This window comes from Trichoderma atroviride, chromosome 1, assembly GCF_020647795.1.
Source record: "Trichoderma atroviride chromosome 1, complete sequence".
Classification (NCBI taxonomy): domain Eukaryota; kingdom Fungi; phylum Ascomycota; class Sordariomycetes; order Hypocreales; family Hypocreaceae; genus Trichoderma; species Trichoderma atroviride.
In genome coordinates this window covers 6,663,901-6,688,141 of record NC_089400.1, presented here as the reverse complement: position 1 = coordinate 6,688,141, position 24,241 = coordinate 6,663,901, and the positions used below count along the sequence as shown (strand labels likewise).

General features: G+C 51.3%; 8 protein-coding genes across 8 annotated transcripts; 3 read left to right on the top strand and 5 right to left on the bottom strand.

Annotated features, from left to right (window-relative positions):
* Positions 1 to 930: 930 nt before the first annotated feature.
* TrAtP1_002418 (uncharacterized protein) lies at positions 931 to 3,641 on the top strand (the record flags this gene model as incomplete). The annotated part of the gene is made up of 6 exons (XM_014085401.2): positions 931 to 1,106; positions 1,278 to 2,294; positions 2,347 to 2,576; positions 2,626 to 2,806; positions 2,859 to 3,020; positions 3,071 to 3,641. The coding sequence occupies 6 exons, from the start codon at positions 931 to 933 to the stop codon at positions 3,639 to 3,641; spliced, it is 2,337 nt and encodes a 778-aa protein (XP_013940876.1).
* A 154-nt stretch (positions 3,642 to 3,795) lies between these two features.
* On the bottom strand, positions 3,796 to 5,057 carry TrAtP1_002417 (uncharacterized protein; the record flags this gene model as incomplete). Its single annotated transcript, XM_066111462.1, has 6 exons — positions 3,796 to 4,144; positions 4,194 to 4,357; positions 4,408 to 4,433; positions 4,508 to 4,589; positions 4,647 to 4,873; positions 4,946 to 5,057. The coding sequence occupies 6 exons, from the start codon at positions 5,055 to 5,057 to the stop codon at positions 3,796 to 3,798; spliced, it is 960 nt and encodes a 319-aa protein (XP_065967537.1).
* Positions 5,058 to 5,409: 352 nt separating this feature from the next.
* On the top strand, positions 5,410 to 7,651 carry TrAtP1_002416 (uncharacterized protein). Its single transcript, XM_014085403.2, has 5 exons — positions 5,410 to 5,835; positions 5,973 to 6,300; positions 6,351 to 6,851; positions 6,902 to 7,401; positions 7,455 to 7,651. Exons 1-5 carry the CDS (start codon positions 5,806 to 5,808, stop codon positions 7,578 to 7,580), a joined length of 1,485 nt encoding a protein of 494 aa, XP_013940878.1. The 5' UTR covers positions 5,410 to 5,805; the 3' UTR covers positions 7,581 to 7,651.
* TrAtP1_002415 (uncharacterized protein) lies at positions 7,652 to 12,027 on the bottom strand. Its single transcript, XM_066111461.1, has 3 exons — positions 9,956 to 12,027; positions 9,557 to 9,797; positions 7,652 to 9,493 (listed from the first exon to the last, which is right to left on the bottom strand). The coding sequence occupies exons 1-3, from the start codon at positions 11,918 to 11,920 to the stop codon at positions 7,902 to 7,904; spliced, it is 3,798 nt and encodes a 1,265-aa protein (XP_065967536.1). The 5' UTR covers positions 11,921 to 12,027; the 3' UTR covers positions 7,652 to 7,901.
* Positions 12,028 to 13,607: 1,580 nt separating this feature from the next.
* On the bottom strand, positions 13,608 to 13,967 carry TrAtP1_002414 (uncharacterized protein; the record flags this gene model as incomplete). The annotated part of the gene is made up of 1 exon (XM_014085405.1): positions 13,608 to 13,967. One exon carries the CDS (start codon positions 13,965 to 13,967, stop codon positions 13,608 to 13,610), a length of 360 nt encoding a protein of 119 aa, XP_013940880.1.
* Positions 13,968 to 17,629: 3,662 nt separating this feature from the next.
* On the bottom strand, positions 17,630 to 19,699 carry TrAtP1_002413 (uncharacterized protein; the record flags this gene model as incomplete). The annotated part of the gene is made up of 6 exons (XM_014085406.2): positions 17,630 to 17,964; positions 18,016 to 18,124; positions 18,242 to 18,291; positions 18,372 to 18,403; positions 19,322 to 19,346; positions 19,549 to 19,699. 6 exons carry the CDS (start codon positions 19,697 to 19,699, stop codon positions 17,630 to 17,632), a joined length of 702 nt encoding a protein of 233 aa, XP_013940881.2.
* A 222-nt stretch (positions 19,700 to 19,921) lies between these two features.
* Positions 19,922 to 21,017, top strand: TrAtP1_002412 (uncharacterized protein; the record flags this gene model as incomplete). The annotated part of the gene is made up of 2 exons (XM_014085145.1): positions 19,922 to 20,096; positions 20,161 to 21,017. The coding sequence occupies 2 exons, from the start codon at positions 19,922 to 19,924 to the stop codon at positions 21,015 to 21,017; spliced, it is 1,032 nt and encodes a 343-aa protein (XP_013940620.1).
* A 170-nt stretch (positions 21,018 to 21,187) lies between these two features.
* TrAtP1_002411 (uncharacterized protein) lies at positions 21,188 to 23,593 on the bottom strand (the record flags this gene model as incomplete). The annotated part of the gene is made up of 1 exon (XM_066111460.1): positions 21,188 to 23,593. One exon carries the CDS (start codon positions 23,591 to 23,593, stop codon positions 21,188 to 21,190), a length of 2,406 nt encoding a protein of 801 aa, XP_065967535.1.
* Positions 23,594 to 24,241: the final 648 nt, after the last annotated feature.

The window sequence follows — 24,241 nt, the reverse complement described above, 5'->3', positions numbered from 1 at the left end:
TATCTCATGTCCTCCGAAATAGGCCTTGTCAATGTGATGGAATCTGAAAGCCAGATCTCGCGGCACAATCCTAGATAGAGTTGAACAAATCACATTTCCCGATCGAAAACAGAGTGATCTGAGAGGGGCAAGCCTCTTCAAGCTTCCAAGCTGTGGCCAGAGTTAGTCCCTTTTCCCGCTTAGCTTCGAGCTGAGGCAAACGCCACAACAGGAGCTATGGCCAATAAGAGCTTTCTTGCTCGTCTCCTGTTTTGCTGTCACAATTGGGGACAGCTTGAGAATGGAGCCATCTTGATATCGACCACGTGCCCACCCATTTCTTCTTCTTAGTTTGCATAAACGTGTGGAGATGGCATCGTCGAGGTGGATGGCAATATACTGGCAATCTGGGGAAACCGGGCTTTTGCAACGTGTGTGCCACATGCTAGACCTCCAAATGCTCCCTTGCGCCCTAGATTCGAGCTGAACGACAACAAGGGTCCCCAAAGCTGAAATCGCCCATTTCTAGGTGGAGTCTGTCGATGCTTCAAAGACCAAACCTTTAAGTGGAGAGACCGATTGGCGATCGTCCCCTCCCGAAGAAGCCGAGGCTAGGCAGGGATCAGGCCAAGCCATATTTTCTGCGAATAGCTAGTTTGCGGGGAGTAGAAACTGAAAAAAACACCGCCTATGCTACAACAAGTCTAGCAGAGAAACTGGGCTTGAAGAGAAAGCGGGGATGAATCAGACACGGTGAAACCAAGCAAGCAGCAGTCAAGCCCATAATCTGTAGACAGGCCCGGAGCTGACAGACCGAAACTGGAAGAAGAAAAAAAAAGGGGGGGGGAAAAAAAAAAAAAAAACGGGACAATAAAACATTCAAGACGCCCTGCTGCCCCGGCATCTTAGCTCGCCATGTAAGCAACGTTGAAAATTCTCAGACACAGAATCATGGAGAGCCCGGAGGACCACCAGAGAAACCGGCAGCGCGGCAAGGACAGAACTCGAGTGGCATGCCGCCGGTGCAACTCGAAAAAGGTCAAGTGTGATGCGGCTCCTGGAGTTGCTTGTTCTGGATGCCGGATTGCACGGGCGGACTGCGTCCTGATTGACTCGAAGCGCGGACGGTAAGTGGCAGCTGAGGCGATTGTGTGTTGGGCCTTGAGTGTGGACACCACGGTTTCATAGCGTTGAGACAACAGACAGACAGTAACAGCGTCCAATGGGCCGTGCGGTGTTTTGTCCAGGACAAAGGGAACAAACAACAGGAAGACTAACCAACGCTGGACTGATTGCAGGTACATTCGCCGAAAGAGATCGTCGGCTGAGCGAACATCCCAGCAACAGCAACAGCAACCGCAACAGCAACAGCCTCAACTCGCGCAACTCGCGCAACTCCCGCCTCAACGCCCATCGCAGCAAAAGACGCCGGCTTCTTCGTCCGACGAGTCTCCCACGCCGGCGCTCTCCGCAGTCACATCTCAGAAACTCAAGCCAGAGTGCCAGTCTCATCGCCCATCTCAGTCCGTATCTCAGCTACCGTCTCAGTCTCAGCTGCAACCACCTCAGCAGGCTGTGGAACCCGTCGACGGCCAGCTGTTTCGCGGCCTATCGCGATCCTTTGAGCGGCGCGCACCCACCGACTCCAGCGCGCTCTTCTATCTGCACATTGCCGACCAGAGCGTGCGGCCAACGCAGCAGCCCATCAGCGATGCCATCAGCACCTTTTACGCGGGCGACTCGTTCAGCCTGACGTACGCCATCCACGACGTGCTGGCGCCGTTTCTGAGTGACCGGCGCAACTATCAGAAGCGGCTTCACTTTCCGATTGCAGAGGGCTTTGACCCGTCGGACCAGGGCCGTGAGAACATTGTCAATGCCCAGATTGCGCTGTTGCGGGAGCGCAATCTGTACTACCGGCTGAGTGAGGCTGCGCTGGAGCGGATGCTGGACGTCTACTTTCGCTGGTTCCATCCCGCGTTTCCACTCGTCAACCAGACCAACTTTATCGAGAAATGCCACCGCAACCAGATGTCGCTGCTGGTGCTCAACGGCATGCTGCTGGTGGCGGCCATCATGTGCGATCCGGCCGACATCGCCATGACGGGATGCGAAAGCAGGGAGCACGCTCGCTCAGTCTTTTATCGCCAGGCAAAGGCGCTGTACGACGCAGAGCTGGATCCCGACAAGGTCAACAACGTCACGGCCGTCTTCTTCATCAGCTTCTGGTGGGGGGGATCCAACGACGAGAAGGATTCGTGGCACTGGCTGGGCGTGGCCGTGAGCCTGGCCCAGAGCCTGGGGATGCACCGATCGTGAGTTTTAATCATCAGCATGAGACGACAAGACAACTTACGTGCTTGGCAGAACCGCAAAATCGCACATGAGTGACGAGAAATCAAGGCACTGGCGACGCATCTGGTGGTGCATCCGCATCCGAGACACCATCGCCAGTGGCTCAACAGGCCGGCCGCTGCACATTTCGCACAGAGACTGCGACGTCGAGCTGCTGGAGCCCAGCGACATGGACGACGACAATCATTTGGGCCCTGAAGAGGCGCTGTATGCGTGTCAAATGGCCCGTCTGTCAATCATCTGTGAGCATTGACCTGGAAGTGGCTGGTGCCTGAGGCTAACAAAGTGCAGTTGGCAGGATTGTCAAGATGAGATACGCCGCAATCCAATCGACGACGCCTGGCCAAAAGGAGCAGATGGAAACCGAGCTGGAAAACTTTCGGATCCAGGTGCCGGCCGCGTTGCAGTACAGAGGCATCAACCCCGAAACCGGCCAGGGGCTGTGGTCTGCAATGATCCTCATGGCTTACAAGTGCGCTGATCAGTTCAGAGTCTGGGAGATGCAATGCTGACTTCTGCCATAGCTACAGCGTGATTCTTCTTTACCGACCTACAAGCACCGGCAACGACCCCGTGTCCAACTTCTGGGGAGACCGCCCCAAGGCCGTGGCAGCTGCCAACGAGATTACGAGAGTCATGGAGGATGTCCTGTCGACGTCCTTTGTGCGACTCAGCCAAATCCACACGTGAGTCTCTTGCTCTACTCTACTCGTTCACAAACACTGACAACGGCCAGCATTCCCGCTCTCTTCAACTCTCTATCAATGCACGTCTTCTCACTCTGCACATCCGGCAGCGTCGGGCGAGAACTCGCCGAGAACCGCGCCCGCACATGCATGCTCGGCCTCAACTGCCTCCAGGAATCATGGCCCGTCAGCGGCTGGATCCTCAAGCTCTTTGTCGACATCATCGAGCGCCTCCGCAGAATGCTCACCAACAGGAGCAAATCTGCAGAGCTCAGCAGAGTCACGGCCAGTCCCGCGCCAGGCTACCCCCAGCAGCAATCACGACAAGAAACGCCTCGCTCTCAGAACCCGCCGCTGGGGACGATTCCAGGCATTGGCGAGCCGCTGGACATGACGGCCAACCCGATGGATCCGCTGATGAAGCCGCCGCTAGACATGCCGACGGGCATCCCCGTGTATCCAAACGAGTTTGCGCCATATAGCACGACGAATGCGGGCCTGTTTCCGAATCTGTTTGTGCTGGATGACTTGTTTGCCAATCTGGACGCGGGGCAGGTGAGCTTTTTTGACTCTTTGGAGGTGCCCAACTATGACAACGTCGAGAGCATGCCTTATCAGTGAGGTTGACTTGCCATACTTATGACTGCCATGACTCTTAATGCGGATACCAACTTGTATATACATCTTTCTGTAGTTACCAATAGAAATAAGCGTCTCTTTCTTCATTCCATGGATGTATCCTATACGCCACACGTCTATACATGTATACAGACAACTAAAATATGGCAATCACATTCGGCGGAGACCCAACCGCCCCAACAACATGCAACGGCGCACTCGTCAAGAAAAACGACCACCGCTTCTCCTCGGCGCAAACATCGCTCAGCCGCTCCAGATCCCACATCTCGCCAATCGGCGTCCCCCACTGGCACAGCAGCCACTCGTGCAGGCAGCAGTCCTTGGGATACGGCCAGGCCTCCCAGCCCATGGTGTCGCCGGCCACGGCCGCAAAGTGCTTGGAGTAGAGCCAGCGGACCGTGTCCATGTTGCTCTCGACGCCGATGAGGGTGAGGATCCGTGTTTCGGGGCTGGTGCCCTTGATCCGGGTGGCTTCGTCTGCGAGGCTTGATGGTTTTAGTTTGGTGTCATGAGTAGAATTGTTGGAGTGCTTACTCGTGCCAGCGCACAAAGCCTGTTCGCACAATGAGAATGTCTCCTTGGCGGCACTCGGTGCCTTGGAACTTGAGCACCTCTTCCAGCTCGGACGCCGGGATCGAGTAGGTGGAAATGGCAGACGGTGCGTCTTTGCCGGGGTTTTGATGCTCCCACCATCGTAGCTGCAACTTGTTAGTTCTTGATTGCATTTGTAATTCTGTTAACAACGTACCCAGTCAACGAGAATGCCTCTACCGACTATGCCGCCCTTCTCACAAACATCCATCATTCTTGTAAGCTCCACGTCCAGGAAATAAAGATGGAGAGCTTACTGTGCAAGCCATTCGTAGGCGATTTCAAGGCCTCTTTAATCGACAGGCCATTGTAAAACACGCCTTGGCTCTGTATACTCCACTAGACCAAAACATCTCAGCACATCATACACACAAAATATCCGCATAAAAGACTTGCATGTTTCAGACTGTCCCACTGCGAGCTCGTCTGGGTGTTAATCTTGATCTCGTCATCCAGCCCAAGGAAGCCCTCCTTTTCCATCTCCTTGACGTTGTGCTCAATGGGGATGCGGCCAAAGCCGGGGAACTCGACATTGTTCATGGGCCAGTCCAGCTGGACATGCTTTCCGGTCTGAATCTCCCGCGCAGCCTCCTTGACAGTTTCTGCGTTTAGGAGATTGACAGCTATAGGTCAAGAATAGTAACATCCTGTCAGCCAACAGCCAACAACTATCGAAACAGCGCGGAGAAACTCACTGCCCAGCTCATCCTTTTTGCCCCCTCGGTCAAAAAACCCCCACAGACAACCCTGAGGCTGCCCCGGCACAGACGGCAATTGGTCAAAGTCGGGAAACTCATACGCAGCCATTGTGTGTTTAGTCAACTCTATTCCAAAGTGGCGGGTGGCCAATGCCAGAAAAGCTGAAGTCGCTCAATATGTTTTAGTGGGAAAAACACACTCAGATTGACTTTGAGGGGGGGAAGAGTCTTGGTAGGTTTCCGCAGACTATAAACCCAGGAAACGGGTGCAAGGGGCCTAGAAGCCGGCGCCACATTCTTGTCGAGCCCTCTATCAAGAGCCACTAAAATTTAGAAAATGACCGGTCTCAGTTGGCCTTTTGCGGGGTAAAGAATTGCCGTGCATCAAGTTTATGCAGAGCTCAACTCCGTCTTCGGGGCTAGGGAAAGAAAAAAAAAGAGATAGACACAGACAGAAGCACAAGAACTGCAGCACAAACGCATCAAGACGCCGAAAGCAGCACCGATTTTCGGCTTCTTATCTGGCAAAACCGTTGTTACTCGAATTCTAGATGCTGCCCCTGCGGTGGTTTTCCGGAGCAAGCATGACTTTTTCTGCTTCACTGTTAGCTTCACGTTCTGAATGGCTTTTTGCTAGCCCTGCCGTGGCTTCAGCTGGCCCAGTCCGAGAAGCCATTCATTCCATTGGCCGCTGGTACGAAATCATTGTCTTGTGTTTTTTTTTTGCCATTTGCGATCCATTTTAAAAACCTCGACGACATCCGGGTTGACGCCAACTTTTGTGCCTCAGCAGTCGTTTGATTTTCATTCTCTTTGTTTCATCTTCATCTTCCAGTACACGTTGGAATTCCTTCATCATGCTTTCGCCGGCCCTGTACCGCATGCTGGTAAGTCTCAATCGTCTCAATCTCATCTCACATTGCCCCGAATACAACCCTCCAATGCCAAGCAACTCCCATCTCCATCACATGTCAGATCCTGCCAAAACACCACAAAACGACCAATCCACTCACATCCCCGCCAGATCGTCGGCTTCGTTGCCCTCGGCAGCATGACCTACGGCTACTGCTCCAGCATCATCGCCACCACCCTCGGCCAGCCGTCCTTTATCGCCTACTTCAACCTCGACACCCGCTCCAACGCCACGCAGCTCATCGGCGCCATCAATGGCCTCTTCCAGGCGGGTGGCCTCGTCGGCTGCCTGTCGTGCGTGAAATCGGCTGATGTGCTTGGTCGAAAGCGCGCCATCTTCATCACGGCCATTGTGGCGCTGATTGGGGGCGCGCTGCAGGCCGGCAGCGTGAGCATCGCCATGTATCTCGTCTTTCGCTTCGTCACTGGTCTGGGAATAGGTGCGTGATGCTCACATCTTTTCTTTCCTGGTTTTACTTACACCATCCAGGCTCCATCGTCGTCCTCATCCCCCTCTACCAGTCCGAGATCGCGCCGCCTCGCATCCGCGGCCTCCTCGTCGGCATCCACGGCATCATGATCTGCATCGGCTACTCCGTCGCCAGCTGGGTCGGCCTCGGATTCTACTTTGTCAACGCCTCTGGCGCCCAATGGCGGCTTCCCCTGGCCATTCAGTGTCTCCCGCCCCTGATTCTCGCCATTGGCGTCCCGTTTCTGCCAGAGTCTCCCCGATGGCTGCTCGATCAGGACCGTCCCGATGATGCCCTCAAGGCGTTTGAAGCAGTGCGGGCAGAGAGTGACGACTCCATGCTCAATGACAGGTCTGCGATTCTCGAGGAGTTCAACACGCTCAAGGGTCTCATCCAGCACGAGAAGATGACCAAGCATCGGTTCGTCGATCTCTTCAAGTCGCCTGGAATGCGCAAGAGGTGCTTCCTGGGCTTTCTCGTCATGTTTGGCTGTCAGGGAACAGGAACCCTCGTCATCAATAGTAAGTTGCACTCAACACACAACACAAGATGATTCTAACATGTATCCCAGACTACGGCCCAACTCTATACAAAGCCCTCGGCTTCACCACCGTCAGCCAGCTCCTCATCCAATCCGGCTGGGTCAGCATCTGCCCCTTTGGCAACGCCATCAACTCCGTCCTCGTCGATCGCGTCGGCCGCACTCGCCTCCTCGTCATTGGCTTCGTCGGCGTCGTCACGGCTCTCATCGGCGAATGCATCACCGTCAGCATCTTCCAGCGCACAAAGTCCCGCGGCATGGCCGGAGCCGCCGTCTTCTTTCTCTTCTGGCACATGGTCTGCTTTTCGTCCACATCCGATGCCACGTCGTACATTTACGCCTCTGAAATCTTTCCCACTCCGCTCCGAGCAAAGGGCCTTGCCGTGTCTGTTTCAGGGCTGTTTGTTGCGACAATCATCTTCTTGCAGGTTGCTCCGACTGCTTTTGCGACCATTGGGTGGAAGTACTATCTCGTCTTCCTCATCATTTCGGCTGTTTGTGCCGTCGTCTTTTACTTTTACTATCCCGAGGTAAGGCTCAATTTGTCCATCTAACAAAGCCAAGACTAACCACTTCCATCTAGACAAACCAACTCTCTCTCGAACAAATTGGCGAACTATTTGGAGACAAAGTGGAAGCAGTAAACACAGAGGAAAAGACTGATTCAACCAGGAGCACCACTGTTGAAGATGTTTCTGACAAGGCTTGATGTCGGTGTGAATGATTGCAATTCTACTCTTGATGTTTTTACGTTATGTTATTGAGCGCGCGCGAAAATGCATGTTTGTATTCTTAAATGACTGAAATTACACGATTGGTATTCTTGATAAACGACTGTGCCACGTACGTGACTCGCAAACCCGTAAACTCACTCGAAACCGACTAAAAGAACAAAACAGACCCAAAAGAAAAGAAAGAAAGTGGGCCAAGTGTCTACCATCAGCTGTAATATAGAGTAGAAGACTACCGGTCCTATCATCTCAAGTCCGATCCTAGACATCATCACCATACTTGCTGTCAATTCTTCTCTCTAAGTGTTAGCATTTGACGACGACGATGATTTTTCAGTGCCGGGTAGAGATGACTGCGGTGGAGGTGCAGTTGGCGATCCAACCACGCCATCAGTCGAAGGTGTCTTGGACGGCGTCGAGTTTGATGAATCTGACGTGGCTGCCGGCGTCGTTGCAGTCTTTGCTGCGGTTGCCGTCGCTGTCGTCGCCGTAGCCGTCGATGTTGTGGTTGTGCCAAAAAGGGACGGCTTAGGGGCAGGAGCCTGAGAGGTTGAAGCTCCGGCAAACAGAGACGTCTTGGGAGCAGGAGATTGCGACGACGTTGTACCTCCAAAAAGAGACGGCTTGGGGGCAGTGGACTGCGAAGATGTCGCGGCTGCACCAGCACCAAAGATTGATGGCATGGGAGCAGGGGCTTGAGAAGTTGTTGTAGTTGAGCCAAATAGAGATGGCTTGGGAGTAGAAGCCTGCGAAGTTGTCGTGGCTGCACCAGAACCAAAAAGGGACGTGGGAGCAGGGGCCTGAGAAGTCGAGGTTGTTGCACCAGAACTGAAAAAAGACGACTTGGGAGCAGGGGCTTGAGAAGTCGAGGTTGTTGCACCAGAACTGAAAAAAGACGACTTGGGAGCAGTTGTTGCACCAGAACTGAAAAAAGACGACTTGGGAGCAGGAGCTTGAGAAGATGTAGTTGTTGCACCAGAGCCAAAAAGAGACGACTTGGGGGCCTGAGCTTGAGTAGTCGTGGCTGCTGCACCAAAAAGAGACGGTTTGGCTACCGGGACTGAACCAAAAGCTGCAGCCGGGGCCTTGTCACCACCAAGAGACGGTACTTGGGCGGCATTCTTGGCCAAAAGTACAGAGCCAAACGCAGCAACAGGAGCTGGAGATGCAGTAGAATTAGATGTAGAGCCCACAGTCGCCTTTGGGGGGTCCGGAGAGCTAAATACAGGCTTGGCAGTTGTAGTTGTATTCGCCGCAGTAGAATCAGAGCCAGAGGAATCAGCAGCCGCTTTTGGAGGGTTTTGAGACCCAAATACGGGCTTTAAGGCTTCAGTTGCAGTTGCTGTAGTAGAACCGGTGTTTTGAGCTGAGCTGCTGCTAGACGTAGGAACAGAGCCAAAAGCCGTCACGGGGGTTGTAGTTGCGGGAGTTGTAGTTATTTTTGCTTCGCTCCCGAATAGAGATCTTTTGACGGCTGGGGACTTTGCACCGAACAAAGAGGTGGCAGGGCCTGGAATCGTTTTGCTTGGTTCAGTATCTTTGCTCAAGCCAAAGATGCTAGGCTCAAATTTCACTCTTGTTGCCTTTTCATCATCCTCTGGCACCTCGGTCTCTTCATTAACATTTGCACCGAAGACGGGAGCCTTTCCCTTCAAAGAAAAAGAAAGGTCTGGCTCTTTCTTCAGAAGCGTCGCAAAACTGACACCAGTCGAGGCAACTTGGCCAAACGGCGATTCCGACGAAGTAGTGGTCCTTGCATATTCTGTGAAAGGCGGCAGCCTGACTCGATACTTTGGCTTCTTGATGTCTCGATGTGGGAACGGATTCGGATTCTCTGGGGCTATGGTAGCTCTAGTTGGAGACGTGAGCTCAGGAAAGTTATCTGCCGGTTCTGCTCGTGGGCTGTTAGAAATACTCATGGATTATAGTCAAGAAAACCTGGTGCTGGACGAACCTGAGAAATTTCTAGGTCTGGAACGCTGGCACTCTTGCAGTCCGAGTCTCAGTTTCTCAATCTCATCCTCCAGCTTGGTTCTTTCTTCCCTCACTTTGGGCGACTCTTCGGCGACTTGTCTGAGTGTGTCGTCGCTCATCTGCGTTACAATCTTTGTGGAGAAGATGTCGGGGAGGTTAGAAACGAGGCAGTTTTCGATGACTAGGTGGATGACGTTGTCTGTAAAGGTTTTGAGGCTTGCCTGCAGTTGCTTGTTAGATTGTTGTCCCTCATAAACTGGATATTGATAGCCAATAAAAGGAAGAGGAAGAGGAGGAAGAGGAAGAGGAAGAGGAGGAAGAAGAGGAAGAAGAAGAGGAAGAAGAAGAGGAACAGAAGAGAAAGAAGCAAATCGCCTACCTCGTAATGCGTCAACATCATGTCGATAACAACATCCGCTCCAAAGTCGCTACTCAGCGTCATGCCATTCGCATCCATGACTATATTCCGAACATCCTCATACTTGATGAACCTGTACGACGTCGTATTGTACGTAAAGGAGCTCTGGTTCTGCTCAAGAAGGTCGGCAATCTGCGTCGCAATACGCGCAAGCTTGCGCTTTGAGAGCCCCGTTCGAAACTCCAAATCAAGTGGAAGGCCATGGCCCGACGTGTAGGGGCGCATAATCTCGGTCAACTTGCTCTTGAGCGTCTCGATGGTGGTTTCAAACACAGGATCCACGTACTCGGCCAGGATGGCATCTCGAGTCTTTGTGTCGTCTTCCAAGATGTAGTCAAACAAATGGTAGACAAAGAGTCTCGTCCGTTCGACGACAATGTCAATGTGGCGGAGAGCAATGCGTGTCCATGGCTCAGAGAGATCACGGAAAAGCTGCATGATGAGATCGCTGTTTGGCACGCCGGGAAATTCAACGCCCTGGCTGCCGGAAGCGATTCGCTCGATTCTGGTGTTGACCGTGGCCTCTGACTTTGGCGTCGGGTCTGGGAAATCGTACAGGTCGAGATAAGGCTGGAGATATTCCGGGGACTCAGCATCGGCCATGTAGTTGGAAATCTGCTCTTCTGCGCCCACGCCGTTGTCTTGCTGCTCATGCTCCCATTGAATCTTGTATCTGGCTCCTTTGCGCTTCATGGTGAGATGAAACGCCCGATTCAAGTTTCGAAGCAAAGCCCTCAGCTTTCTGAACTTGATCCTGCTAGTTTCTTGCACGGTGGGACTCGCAAAGAATGGATCGTTGTACCGTCCTTCAACGGCATGCTCTGCCAGCCTGTGGAAAGTGGCCGATATGCCGAGCAGATAGTCTCGCATCTCGTTGATGTTGGCTCTGGATGCTCCTATCCTCTTGAGGCGCGTCTGGCCAATCGCAATCTCGGTTTCAACCTCTCCAATAAGATCTGGGAGCCTGCTTCTAAGGTGGTTGAGGAGAACTTCTGCCAGATTTCTCCGAAGGCCATCGACTCCTACCTTGTCTAAAGGCAGCCTCCACCATTTCCGAGTCCCTTCTGCGAGAAAGTCGTCCTCTGCAAGGTCTCTCTCGTCGTAGTCCATTGCTGGCTCTTTGGATCCACGATTGCGCAAAACATGCCAACCAAGTGGCAGATGGTGGTTGGACTCTTGCCCTTTGGCAAGCTTGATGTATTGATCTTCTATGTTTGTGCTTGGGCAGAGATCGGGCTTGGTGATGACTCCAATGGTGCGGTCTCCATCAGGATCAAATCTCGCCGCCTTGTTCAAGACGGCATGTGCGGAGAGTGGAACGTCTGCTGAGACAACCGTGAGGATGATGCTGTTTGGCCGCCTCATGTAGCTATCGACCAAGTCATCGACAACGGGCTTCCAGTCCTGAAGCTGTGACGAGAAGCCAGGATGGATGACGCCGGGCAGATCGACCAGAGTCACCGAAGGGAGGTCTGGGCCCTCCATTTCGATCAGCAGGATGTCTCTCGAGAAGCCCGTGGCCTTTCCATCTTCCAGGCCCATGTGCTCCTTTGCCCTGGTGATGAGAGCCGGCAACTCGTCTCTTGAAAATCCCACATGGATGAATGGCTCTCTTGTCCGCGTGGTTCGCGAAAAGCTTCTGCCGCCAACATCGAGCGACTTGGTATCAAACAAGACTTCCAGATAGGTGCTCTCTCGAGGAGCTCTCCGTAGCACCAGCTCGATGGGAAACCGCGTGCAGATGCCATCGCCGACGGGGAAGTGGATGCGCGAGATGGCCTCGAGGACGGAGCTCTTGCCGGAGCCCTGGTCTCCCACGACGATGATTTGCGGCTTGTTGACAAAGAGGATGCACAGGTCGTCGAGGCTGGAGATTGTGCTGAGAAGACGCCTCGTCTCTTCGGTGTCGAGCGGCTCAGGCGCCATGCTGCCTGTGTTTGCTTTGAAAGTTGAAAGAAGACGAAAAGGAAGACAAGGCTGAAAGCTGAAAGAAAGGAAAAGAACAGCAGCTGGAATCAGCTTCAGGCAGATTCAGGCAGCTTCAGCAGCCAAACCAACAACAAAGAGCGCTGTATGCAGGCGTTTCAGAAACGGCTAGGTCCTCCCCCACCTGTTTTCAGCTGGAGGATCACCCTGGGAAACAAACCAGAAGCGGCGGTTAAGCGCCCACATCAGCTGTCGACGAAAATACTGGCCGGGATTCGAATCCTTCACGCCTGACAGTTGGTGGTGCTGAAATGGAAAAAGATGGTGGGACGTTTTGGGGGCCAAGAGCAATAAAGAAACGATTTTATTCGCCCATGCAGCAATTTTGATTGTGTCTGTATTCTTTTGGTCTATTTTTAGTTGTTTTTTCTTTCGTAGCTACTTATTGAAGATGCCAATTGAATAATCAGCTCCAACATCACGTCTCGACAAACCCGTGAGAATGCCATCCCGGCTGGTCGACAGTTTCCATCAACAAGTGACATCTTCTTCTCAAAATATCAGCAATCATGTCAAAAGCCTTCATCCTGGGCGCTCGCCTTGATGAATACGCTGACCTCCTAACATAAACAAACCACATGCACCCAGACCGACCTCAACAACTCAACGGTTTGGAGCGAGGATTTCTTCTTCGAGTCCAGGCGTATAGCCTCAAGCTCAATGAAAAAAAAAAAGAGAGCGACCTTCATACAAGAGGAAACCAGTGCCTGCACTGATTTGCCTCTGGCTCTTGAGTTCGCCTACCCAAGAGCCTAATCACTAGGCCGGAGCACTTCTACCTCCTAGGGTTCTGTCGCTGGAGCTTTGCTCCAGCGGGAGAGGATCCCCGAAGGGATGGGCGGTGCTGAGGAAAGGAAAAAGGAAAAAGGAAAAGAAGAAGAGAAGAGTCGAGGGGGGAGGGCGAGGTTTAAGTAGGCGTGGGCGGGGCCTCCTCGATCACTCGGGGCACGTGAGCGCCTCAGGCTGCAGCAACAGAATCTCAGTTTCCACGGATTTGTTTGGACTGGACGCCATTGGAACGCTTTTGCGAGGCTACAATCCGGCAGTAGGCAGTTGAACAATTTTTGTAGAATTTAGATTTGTTGGCACGATGTGATAATCGTTTGTCCTCGACCGAGGGACATGTAGAATTCTGATAATGATGCCCAGAAGCATGTTGGCAGACCGTCCACGATGCTCACTTCTCTCTCAAGCTGCAGATGCTGGTGCCAGCTGCTTGAGACTCGTCACCCAAAGTGACTTTTGCATAACAGATGAAACACTGTCGTCGTGATAGCTTGGCATCTACGTCAATACGATTTGACACACAAAGACAGATTCCTGGGAGAGCGCTGGCAAAGTTGTTCACGCCTACGAAAGAAAATGGACTCGAATATTCACAACAAAAACTTCAATTCCAATATATCGCCACCCCAATCCCAGAAAATATCCCCCCTCCCTCCCTCCATCCGTTGATGAAGACGTTGCCCACGGCAAGAAAAAGCCAAACCCAGAAAAAAAATACGAACAAAAAAGCAAAGGGCCAAAAAGGCCGAGATTTGCCCTGATGGTAGTCAGCATTCAGCCCGTGAACAAACCAGCAAAGACAAGCGTCACATACCTGGGAGGGCAGTCCGCTCAGGGACGCTCAGTGCCCTTTCTCCGTCTGGTGGGCGTCTCGACCAGCAACAGTCCCAAACATTGCATTGCAATTCCGGCACTTGTGGATGGGGCCTCGGTGCCCCTTGGCCTCCATGTGGTCGATCAGACCACGCTGCGTCGCAAAAGTCTTGCGACAGACTTTGCACCAGAAGTGGTGCTTGGCCTCGACGTGGATTTCGAGGGCGTTGACTCGCCGGAATCGATCGCCGCAGAACTCGCAGGTGGGCCAGTGGCCCTCGTCTGTCATGTGCAGGATGAGCTGCTCGTGGAACAAAAACTGTGCGCCGCAGGTATCGCAATCATGGAGAGGTCCATGAATGACGCGCTGGCGGCGGGAGGAAGACATGATGGCTGAGTATGTAGAGACGGAAAAATCAAAGACGAATTGGTGATAAAGGGGTTGAGATCGCGGGATGGATGAGATCGATGTTGTGAGAAGAGGAGGAAAGGGAGAAGAAGTCGGGAGCAGGGGAGGAATGAAGGTGGCCATATATAGGCAGATGAGCTTTCGTTTGCAGTGCGAGAAAAACCATCTGATCTATAGCACTTTGCATAGAATAAATGGATTTTTCAGCTTGGCAGCTGGCGTGAATGGCAGTGTGGGAGCTGAATGGGCATCACTTGCAGATCAGATATTCAAGAGACACCGCCCTTTTGATATTCTTGCTCATCTGACCGCTCCATCTAGGCTTCTTTGCCATTGATGCCGTATAAAAATGTCGAGCAATGGTCTATAAATGCGTAGTTTCACAATAGATTCGCTTCATCTTCACAGCTTCGTGCACGCAGCCCTCGCCTCACCGCCCCATTACGTAGAAGCTCCACTTGTGTGCATGCAAATCAAACTGTAGTCATTGATTCAAAGTTTAATCTTTGGTCAATAATATCTCAATGATGTCTGAATAGAGTAGGACAATGGTTTGTGGTCAGGGAGTGATGCATCGGATCTGCAAGAATAGCATGTTGACAGGGGGAGAAGGGCAACCGGATGCCTCGATGATTGTTTCGAGATTTTCAAGTAATAATTTGTAGAGGATCATCAATAGCAGAAACTAGACCTGCCGTGAATTCTTGATCATTACTTTGTTCAGTGGTGGATATTCCTCTGATAGGATAGTGCTCCAGTGTGGTGGTTAGAGAGGCGAGAATCCTGGGTTTTATCAGGGCACCAACAAACAGAGGCATCATCTGGCCAATCATCGTAGCTAGCAAAGATTCCTCACTCTTTGCTCGAGCTGAATGTATACCAGTAGCTGTTGAAATATTTTTGCATCGTCGAGGCCGATGGGTTTGGCGTAGATCCTCCCAGTGCCAGGTAACTTTGCTCGCCTCTCGAATGTTCCTCGTAGAGATTCCAGTGATAGCACTGAATTTAGTAAACGATTGGAAGATTTCGACATCAAGATTTCGAGAATTCCTTGCTCGATAGGGGAGTCAACGATGCTACGCAAAGCTCGCACACAGCATCTGAGGATCGAGGTATTATCCCACTCCTTCCATATGACAAGATGCACATCCGACCGTGCCACATGGGGCTGGAGGATCGAAACATTAGCAGAGGGTATGATGGATCATCTTGACGCACAAAAAGGTTCCTGTTGGATGGAGCAACCATCGTCGTTTGCATGCTGCATCTTTGTCATTTAGCGAACAGTAAATGGGCAACTCAAAGGCCGTATGGTGGTTGATCTACGCCCACTCAGCAAGATTAATGTCCCTGAAAGCTACCCGATACCATGTCGGGAAGAGTCACAAGAAATTCATTACAGTGCTGACCCTTCTGTCATCTTTCATCAATTTCCTGTCTACGACAAGCAAAAGGATCGCATAGTTCATCAACCTACGCGGCTTGGCAAAAATGAACAAAGACCCCCGATCAGCCAAAAGAACAGAATATCGGCAGACAAAGTAGCTTATTGGCAAAGATGCGTGATTGATTCGCCTTTATCAGTTCGGATTATTGGGCGACCAACGATATTGACCACTGCTCTAGCTGGGCCAGTACGGAGGGCAAAATAAAATATTGGCAGCCCGCTCCACGCAGCACTCTCTACCAAACACCCGCCTCTCGAAATCAGCCTTCACCACCATGTATGCTGCCAGATCAAGGTACGAGTTCCAGCACACTTGAATATTCTAATCTTGGACCCTTTCGGTACAATCTCTGACTGATCGTTCTCTTAGACTCCAAATTCCGCATAGGCCTAAATCGAAGAGGCCAGCCTCCCCGAAACACTGCGAAGCTTTCCATCCGCCGCGAAACAACCCAACATGCCAAAATCGAGCCAATTGTCTATCGTCCAGCGTTTGCCAAAAGAATTCCAAACTTTTGAACGCGTCATCGCCATCTCGGCAGCAAAAAATCATCTTGTGGCCATTCGAAAAGCTACATATCGCTTCCAACAAACGCACAAGAAACATTTCTTTCATCAGCCTTGCTTCTCCTACAACTCCAACAAAAGTACGTCCCACACTCTTCTCCAATCAAATGGCTCATCTCAACCAAAGTCATCTAACAAAATGTTTTGCAGTCAAAGTATCATAAAATCCATCTTTCGAGCGACCGCCTGCCCAGATCAAGTCAATACACAAGCCGACAACGAAGCCGATTCAGGGAGCGAACGTCCGAAACGTCTAATTCGAAACAATCATATACGTATCTTCTGTTTTCATTTGTCCTTCAAATTAGACGCATCGCTCGAATGTCGATATTACGAGAACTAGACGGCATCTCAATCGCGACACTCCACACAGCTTCATTATGCTCTATCCTTCAGCTTCCAAATTCAAGCATCGCAAATCCACTCTTCCTTGGAACCACTCATAGTCTAAGAAGCCAGGCGTTCTTCTCGCAGCCACTATTTGCCCATTAGCGAATTGTTCTGTTAAGCATGGGTTCAGCCACAAAACCACCTCAATCCGACATATCCAACTTTGGATTTCAACAAGACACCACAACACCAGAGCTGCAGAGCATGAAGAAAGGTTTGCTACCAAACCCGGTTGCTTAAGCCACCTTTGCTGTTGTCCGCCGACGAGCGTTGCCGTTTCATCTTCACTTGGTTGCTAGTCCTGGTTCTCGGCATACGAGATTGGGGGTGGACTCTAGAGAGGAAGCCTGTGCTGTCGCAATATGCCAGTGCTCCAGTGAATTGAGGTGTCATTCTTGTCGAACCTGTTGTTTGTCTCGAGTGTTCCAAGTGATTGTTCTTTGTCATGGATGCCTGGCTTAGAAACAACTTTTCTGAAGCCTACGCTGTTTCAAAGGCTTTAATGTCAAGATGAACAGAGTCAATACATTCACCAAACAAAAGAAACGATTCACACCAACAGTGACACTGACCGTAATCGCCATCGCCCATATGAGAATCAAGGAATTGAGCAAGGATGGCACAGATCAGCACAAGTCCATTAGACGTTGCCGCGTTTTGTAATACGTCTTCTACGCTGTCCATCCCTGCGACCGACACCCGAACCAAATCCTCTGCTTTGATCGAGTATAAGGCCGCCGAGGATGATACCGCCTAATCCGACACTGAACACTCCCAGATTCAGAATGATAATGCCGAAATGGCAGACGATTTCATGCCAGTTGTTTCCAATCACCTGTATTCACATTGGAGAAGAAAAAGCTCGGCATACATCGGATCTGCAAACACACGCAAAATCCAGGCACCTCATTGCACCAGCCTCAGCATTCAATCCAATCAAATCCCATTCATCGAATATTATTATTTCATTAGAGCCGAGATAATCCGCCAAGAGGACGCAGACAAGCAGTCTCTCAATCAGCGCTGCGTATACCGCCTAATTATAAACCAGGCTGGTGCCTCTATGTGGTGCTGAAAATATTAAAAAAATTATTAGGCATCAGTGTAACCAATTGTTTGTCCGTATATATCATTCTTTGTCCAGTTCCGATACCAAATTCGCCGATGTTGCATCCATTATGCCAGCCGCTGTTTCTTCAATCTTGCACTTCATGACCCACGCAGTCAACCATTCCATTTATAGCTCATCATCCTTCTCGCAGTTCTTCACCTCGTAATCAACAGTCTTGTTGCCCTGCCCCATAATCTTGGGCTTAAAGTCGAGGTACACCAGCTCGTCCTTCTTGGGCTTCCACTCGCCATTGGTATCCCGATAGTAGACAATCTCGCCGCTGCCCACGTCGCGAACCTCCACGGTGGTATGAGAAAGCGCGCCGTTAGTCGACCACTCGAGCTTGTAGCAGCCGTCAACCTTAACAGGGAAAGGCTTGGAGCACCGGGTGTTTCCGTCCTTGTCGATGCACTTCTCCACGGCAAAGTCGAGCACGCTGCCTTTGATGACGGTGTCACCGCCTAAAGAGTTGTAAGCAGTTGATGGAAGACAGTGTTAGAGAGGGAGCTCACTTAGTGTGGCGCTAGCAAGGGCCAGGCTTGCAGTAGCCAGCTTCTGAACGTCGGGAATATGCATGGTGATGGTGGGTTGATGGAAGGATTCAGGTGTCGTTTCGCTGTTCTTTCAATAATCAACAACAGTTACAAGAGAGATTCAGTTCTGTATGGAAACAGAGTGTCAAGACAAAGATGTAGAACCGCAGTCCTTTTAAACAAATCGATCAACCTTCATACCCACATCATCGATGACGTTTCCACATGGAGCGTTTAGTCCGTTCCTGGTAACACCTGTTTTGAGTAAAGTAAGACACCGCAGCAAATGCCAGTCGTTTTGACGTCAGTATGTCGCATCAATTGGTAACACATACGAATGCTTGCGGAAACTTTTGGCTGCTGGTGCCTGTCCCAAACTCCAAGGAGCAATGGTCATAGATCTGACTCGGCAGATTAACATGTCCGACACCTGACGCCGAGGTGAAATGCAACGCTTCATTTGCCACGCTTTTGCTGGCGTAGCATCGCCCGATCGTTGGTTTGTCTTAGTCCCGATCTCCGTTGGCACGCGGTGTTTCAGCGCCCAAGACAAAGAGGCATGCTGTTTGTGGATACACACGATATTCGCACGATATTCTTGGTTGCGTTCCCCAGACTGGTTTTGAGGGGAAATAAACTTTGTGCCTGGCGGTGAATACGAGCTGCCGTCATACAGCGCCCGTCCAGGTAGCATCTTGGCCTACCAGGGCTCTTGGATGCGCAAAGTAACGATACATAGTTGACTGTGTTTTCAGCGCCCAACTTGCTCTCAGAGCGTGTGCGCCAGCATGTGCTGCATACCTCATCCCTGCCCTGCCCAAAAACCATCGTCAAGGTAGATGGCGGATGGAATCGTCACTGTTGAATCTCAGCCCATCCATCGAATGCAAGTGTTCCTTATAGTATCTTTGCAATAATCTTTTGTTTGAAATTATAACTGCAGCTCTTTGTGCTCGTTGTCGGAATGTAGTGCCAATGGCTTAATCGCATTCCACGCCACGCCGGAACGCCCAAGAACAATGTGCCTTTCTCCACTTATATGGAGAGAGTCTCGGTCGCAGAGAAGTGAAAAAATCGACGGCTAATTCCACGTATCGATACAAATGTCTTAAGCCCTAGACTCAAGGCTAGATTCTGTTCAAGGTCCTTAGGATAGTCCAAGAACAATGCGACTGGCATGTATCGGTCAACAAAGCATTGGATCAAGCATTGTCAAAGCAATAGCTTATGACCGGCCGCTGGCAGACTAATAACGGCCTTCTCCCGGCTCTCCCTCTAATCTTACCTTCTTCGAAAAATCGCGTCTCTCCCTATGAAAAATCAAGGTTAGAAGAGCCACGAGAGAACAAATTCTTTCCAAAAATGAGCTTGAAAGCCACCTCACCACGAACAGCACCAAAACCGTCTCCACGCAACACAGCATGCTTTCACCGCACAAACCCACTGTATAAAGCCCCAAAGAAGCACCACGCCGTCGAATCCACATTTCCCTCAGTCTACCCAGCTACTCACGGGAGTTTCCACCGCCGCGCCCAGCAAACGGATCTGCCACGGCTTTAGCGGCGCAACAACGCTGATTGGCTACATCGCCAGCATCCTTCGGCGGAAGAACGCTCATTGGTCGGTTCACCTCGACGAGACTGTCCTCCGGTCCAATCACCATGGACACCGAGTTTCAACTTCATGATCAACCCATCGCAGATACCATGGAGTTAGGAAGAAATCCCCGACGTTTGTCGAAACTGCTGTTTCGATTGTACGGGTCAATGGCCCAGGAGAGCACCGCTGGCGTCTATAAAAGGCGACGTCCTATGCCTCCTTGAGGTTCTAACCAACAAATAACAACAACACATTCTGCAACACCACCAAGTACACAATAAAAACAATGTCTGTACCCAAGATTGTCACCCGCGCCTTGGGCAAAGACGGCCCTCAAGTCCCTCGTCTTGGCCTCGGTCTCATGGGCCTGAGCGGCCACTATGGCCTGCCTGCTCCGGACGAAGAGCGTTTTGCCTTTCTGGATAAGGCGTACGACATGGGCGAGAGATTCTGGGATACTTGTAAGTCAACAGCATTGAACGTGGCTCGATTTCAAAGACGGCTATTAATAAAGCTCAACCACAGCCGACATGTATGGCGACTGCGAAGACCTCCTCGGCAAGTGGTTCGCCGCCAACCCAGACAAACGCGAAAACATCTTTCTCGCCACAAAGTTTGGCATCATCCCCGAAAAGGCAGGCATCAAGGTCGACTCTTCTCCAGAGTACTGTCGACAGGCCCTCGAAAAATCCCTCAAGCGCCTCGGGCTGCCTTTCGTCGACCTCTTCTACATTCATCACCTGGACAAGGTCACCCCCATCGAAAAGACAATCAAGGTCATGGCAGAGCTCAAAAACGCCGGCAAGATCAAGCATCTTGGTATAAGCGAATGCAGCGCCAACACTCTTCGCCGCGCTTCCGCCATTCATCCCATTACTTGCGTCCAGATGGAGTACAATGCGTTTACTTTGGAGATTGAAGATCCCCAGCGCCGTTTCCTCGAGACTTGCCGCGAGCTCGGCACCGCCGTCGTTGCCTACAGCCCGCTCGGCCGAGGCCTCCTCACGGGAAGTATTCAGTCCAAGGAGGACATCACCAAAGAAGGCGACATGCGATCAAGGCTGCCTCGATTCAGCGGCGAAAGCCTGGACAAGAACCTCGCCATCGTCGCAAAAATCAACGAAATCGCAAAGACCAAGAGCGCTACTCCATCGCAGCTGGCATTGGCCTGGCTTCTTGCGCAGGGCGACGACATTTTTGGCATTCCCGGCACCACTCGGGTCCACAGGCTTCGTGAGAATCTGGACGCCATGAGCATTGAGTTGTCGGCGGAGGAAGAACGGGCTATCCGTGACGTGGCCAAGGATGTCACCGGCCCTCGCATTCCCGACGGCTTCCCTGGCGTGAATCTCTTCGGCGACACGCCACCGCTTGAGGCTTAATCGGGCTGATTGGGCTGATTGGGCCGATTGACGGGGCTGGTTCCAGTGCGGTAAACTTGTAAATGTATGAGATGGATGTATACTCTTTGCAATTATTTCCTCCATATAGCATGGTAGCTAGTCGTTTAGTTATTATGCAGCTCTGATATAAATTTCCAGCCTGATACAAATCAAGATCCAAACTTTGTAGTATTAAACGTCTCTTCCAGTAATAAAGGGCGTTGATCATTCGACTCCTGCCCTTGAACTTGATAGTCTTGCGCAGCTACCTGCAATGTTGACGGTACTTCAATGGCCTCGACGTCAGTTTTCTGCAAGTTCCACGCTTCTTGAATGTCGGGGCCAAAGATTTCCATGCCAATAGGCAGATATCCCACGTCGTCTGCATTAGAAGACGAAGCTGGGTCGGGCCACGAAGACAGCGGAGAATCAGACCAGCCCCAAGACGGAGTCACGAGGTTGTCACCCAGGTTGCCGGTCTCTAGCGTACGCAGTTTATCGGTCTTTGCCATATTGTCCTGGGGCTCACGGCGCAATATGTGGATTATTCCCACGTGTGGAAATGTCATCTGGATGTCGTTTGCCTCTTCTTGCACAATACATTCTGTGCACACCATGTCGCCGGGCTCACTCCATGTTGTATAGCTGACGCCATCAGCTGCGGTTGCTTCAAGAGCACTTAATCTCTTCAACGCTCGTGCTGCAGAATGACACAACTTGTCGTCAAACTTTTGGCCCATGGTTTCCAGGCTCTGAATAGCGCGCTCAGCCGTTGCCAAATCCCCTGGGCGCTGATGGCCAAGAGGATTTTCACGGCCCAGTCGATGGCTATCCAGGTGCACCACGAGCAGAGTCAAAGCAGAAAGAACGACTTTGAGAACGATGCCCCTGGTCGAAAACGACACGCGATTAGGTCCGACCGGAACGATGGATCTACCGAGTAATTCTCGAGCGGCAGCCACGGCTGCAAATTTGGAATTGGAGTAGTCTTGCATGGAGTTGTTGAAACGACCCTCGGGCCCCGGTAGGATGTAAGGTATATGCAGCAATAAAACAAAATTGTAATGATGCAACTGATGAACAATCTTTGCAATCATGTCCCTTAGCTCGTCGATCGATTGAGCATCTTGCGTTGGAGGAAAAACCCACCACTCCAAAGGCAGAGCCCGCGTGGCCTGTGTTAGTAAATAGTCAATGTCCTTTGTCTCCTTGTAATGATCGTAGACGGGGTCTCCTCCTCTTTGGCCAAGCCGCAGCTGTTGGTTTCTGAAAATGATGCGACTCGTCAGCTTGGCCTGAGCTCTTTCAAGCTTCTCAAACGGCGCTTGGGTTACAAAATCGTCCATGAAGCTATCATCCAGGACGGACATTGGAAGATCAAGCACCAGAGACAAGTAACGATCCATGAAAACGAGGCGGAACCACAGTGTCGCCAGACACATTGATGATGGACCATTGGCGGACGATTGCTGCTTGCCCTGCCGCCGCCGTTGCGGTATGTGTAAGCCCACGAGATGAGCGATTCCAAGCGCCCTGCGAAATACAACCCACGCAAGTTGCAGCCTGCCGCAGGAAACGTGATAGAGGCCCTCGAGCATCAACGTCTCTATTCCCTCGTACGAGACGACAATGGAGTCTTGAGAGGTGACATAGCGAGTGGCGGCTTCGAAATACTGATCTGCCACATCGCGGTTCGAATGATTAAGCCACAGTTTGGAGGTTTCGGGGAAGCGATCAGACTGCTGGAGGCAGATGGCCAGCTGGAAAAGACTTCGAGCCAGGTCTATCGGCTGTGCATCTGACAATGTGAGTGAGGAAAAATAGGCAACTTGGCGTTGGTAGGAGAGTCGAAGAAGATCGGTGGAGAGGCCTCGGAATACGTGCATGGACATCATGAGAAGCTTGTTCTGCTGCATGATGCGAGAAGTGACGCTGGCTGCCGGGAGGATGGATTGCAGCAGGAGGATCAAGGAGTTGTGCCGCGGTGAGCCGCCGATAGGAGACGGAGGCAGTAGTAGAGGACGAAGTTGTTTCGAATACTTTTGTGATGCTAATGGCTGAAGAGGTTGGTTCGCTATACGGGGGTTGTCGTTGGCTGGAGTACGAGGCTCTTTTGCGGGTGCCTTGTCCAATTTGGGGAGGAGTCTGCGCCTAGAGTTGAATGGCTCTGAAGGATGTCGACCAGTATTTTGCTGTCTTGGTGCCGTTCTTGCAGCACTGTTCTCTTTCTCATGAGCAGCGGCTGTTTCTTCCGATCCAGTCTCACAATTTGCGCCTTGTGTGCTAGACCTGGCTGGCCGATGGACAAGCTGATCAACCACAGTTTCGAGGTAATTCATCTGCGCTCCGAGGTTTCGATTCCGAGCCCTCTGGCCTGTTGAAGTCTTCTCATCAACGTCCTGGAGAACACACTTGCAGCCTCGCCGCTGGCAGGACTCGCAGACAGCCGGATTTCCCTGCTCGAAATGGCATTTTGTCTTCCTGCGTTTGCATTCCCAGCAGCTCGTGGTTCCTCTTCGCAGCTTCCGACGCTCCAGTCTGGACGGATTCGGCAGATTCGTTGCCATGATTTGCATTCGGGTGAGTTATTGTTACGGAGAGATTCCAAGACTCGGACTTAAAACTCGTCTCATCCGGGCTGTCGCATCGTAGTTTTAGGCCGAGCGTGCGGCCCGCTTTGACGCGAAAGGAGAATAGTGATTGATTGAAATACTTTCAGAAGGAAATGAGGTTCATACAACGCAGTGATGATAATAAATCCACATCAATCGTGCTTTGGCCGTTGAACAGATGTCGAGTAGGAAAGATTCGAGATTCAGGATCCAATGGCAGCTGCCTACGTAAGGCCAGCGCTGGATTACATAATCTCGATGGCCAATCAGCGAGCGATCGCGAGATTCGCTTCAGGTGCCCCCGGTGTACCTACCCTTGACTAGGACGCAGAATAAAATCACTGCAAAGAAACCAATTTGGTGATTTATGAGCGGAAAAAAGCGGTAACTGAGAGATAATCCTAGATTTCACTATAATATGCTTATAAAATGATGAAAGAATGAGTTTTGCCTTTGTTGCTGATGAAGTTGTATGAAATTCACTCAGTAGGATACTGACTGTTGATGTACTCCCATCCACCATCTCATAGCAAATATTACATTTTATTTCACCAGCAAATATTTCACCATCAGACACAATCAAACAAACTTGAATGAAATAAAATATACAAT

Bases quoted from the DNA above. Each gene is read 5' to 3' on its own strand.
- TrAtP1_002416 (XM_014085403.2), top strand. From the start codon at position 5,806: ATGCTTTCGCCGGCCCTGTACCGCATGCTG. The intron at 5,836-5,972 runs GTAAGTCTCAAT...CATCCCCGCCAG, and splicing joins CGGCCCTGTACCGCATGCTG to ATCGTCGGCTTCGTTGCCCT. The intron at 6,301-6,350 runs GTGCGTGATGCT...TACACCATCCAG, and splicing joins CGTCACTGGTCTGGGAATAG to GCTCCATCGTCGTCCTCATC.
- TrAtP1_002415 (XM_066111461.1), bottom strand. From the start codon at position 11,920: ATGGCGCCTGAGCCGCTCGACACCGAAGAGACGAGGCGTCTTCTCAGC. The intron at 9,798-9,955 runs GTAGGCGATTTG...AAGCAACTGCAG, and splicing joins TGATGTTGACGCATTACGAG to GCAAGCCTCAAAACCTTTAC. The intron at 9,494-9,556 runs GTTCGTCCAGCA...GCCCACGAGCAG, and splicing joins CAGACCTAGAAATTTCTCAG to AACCGGCAGATAACTTTCCT.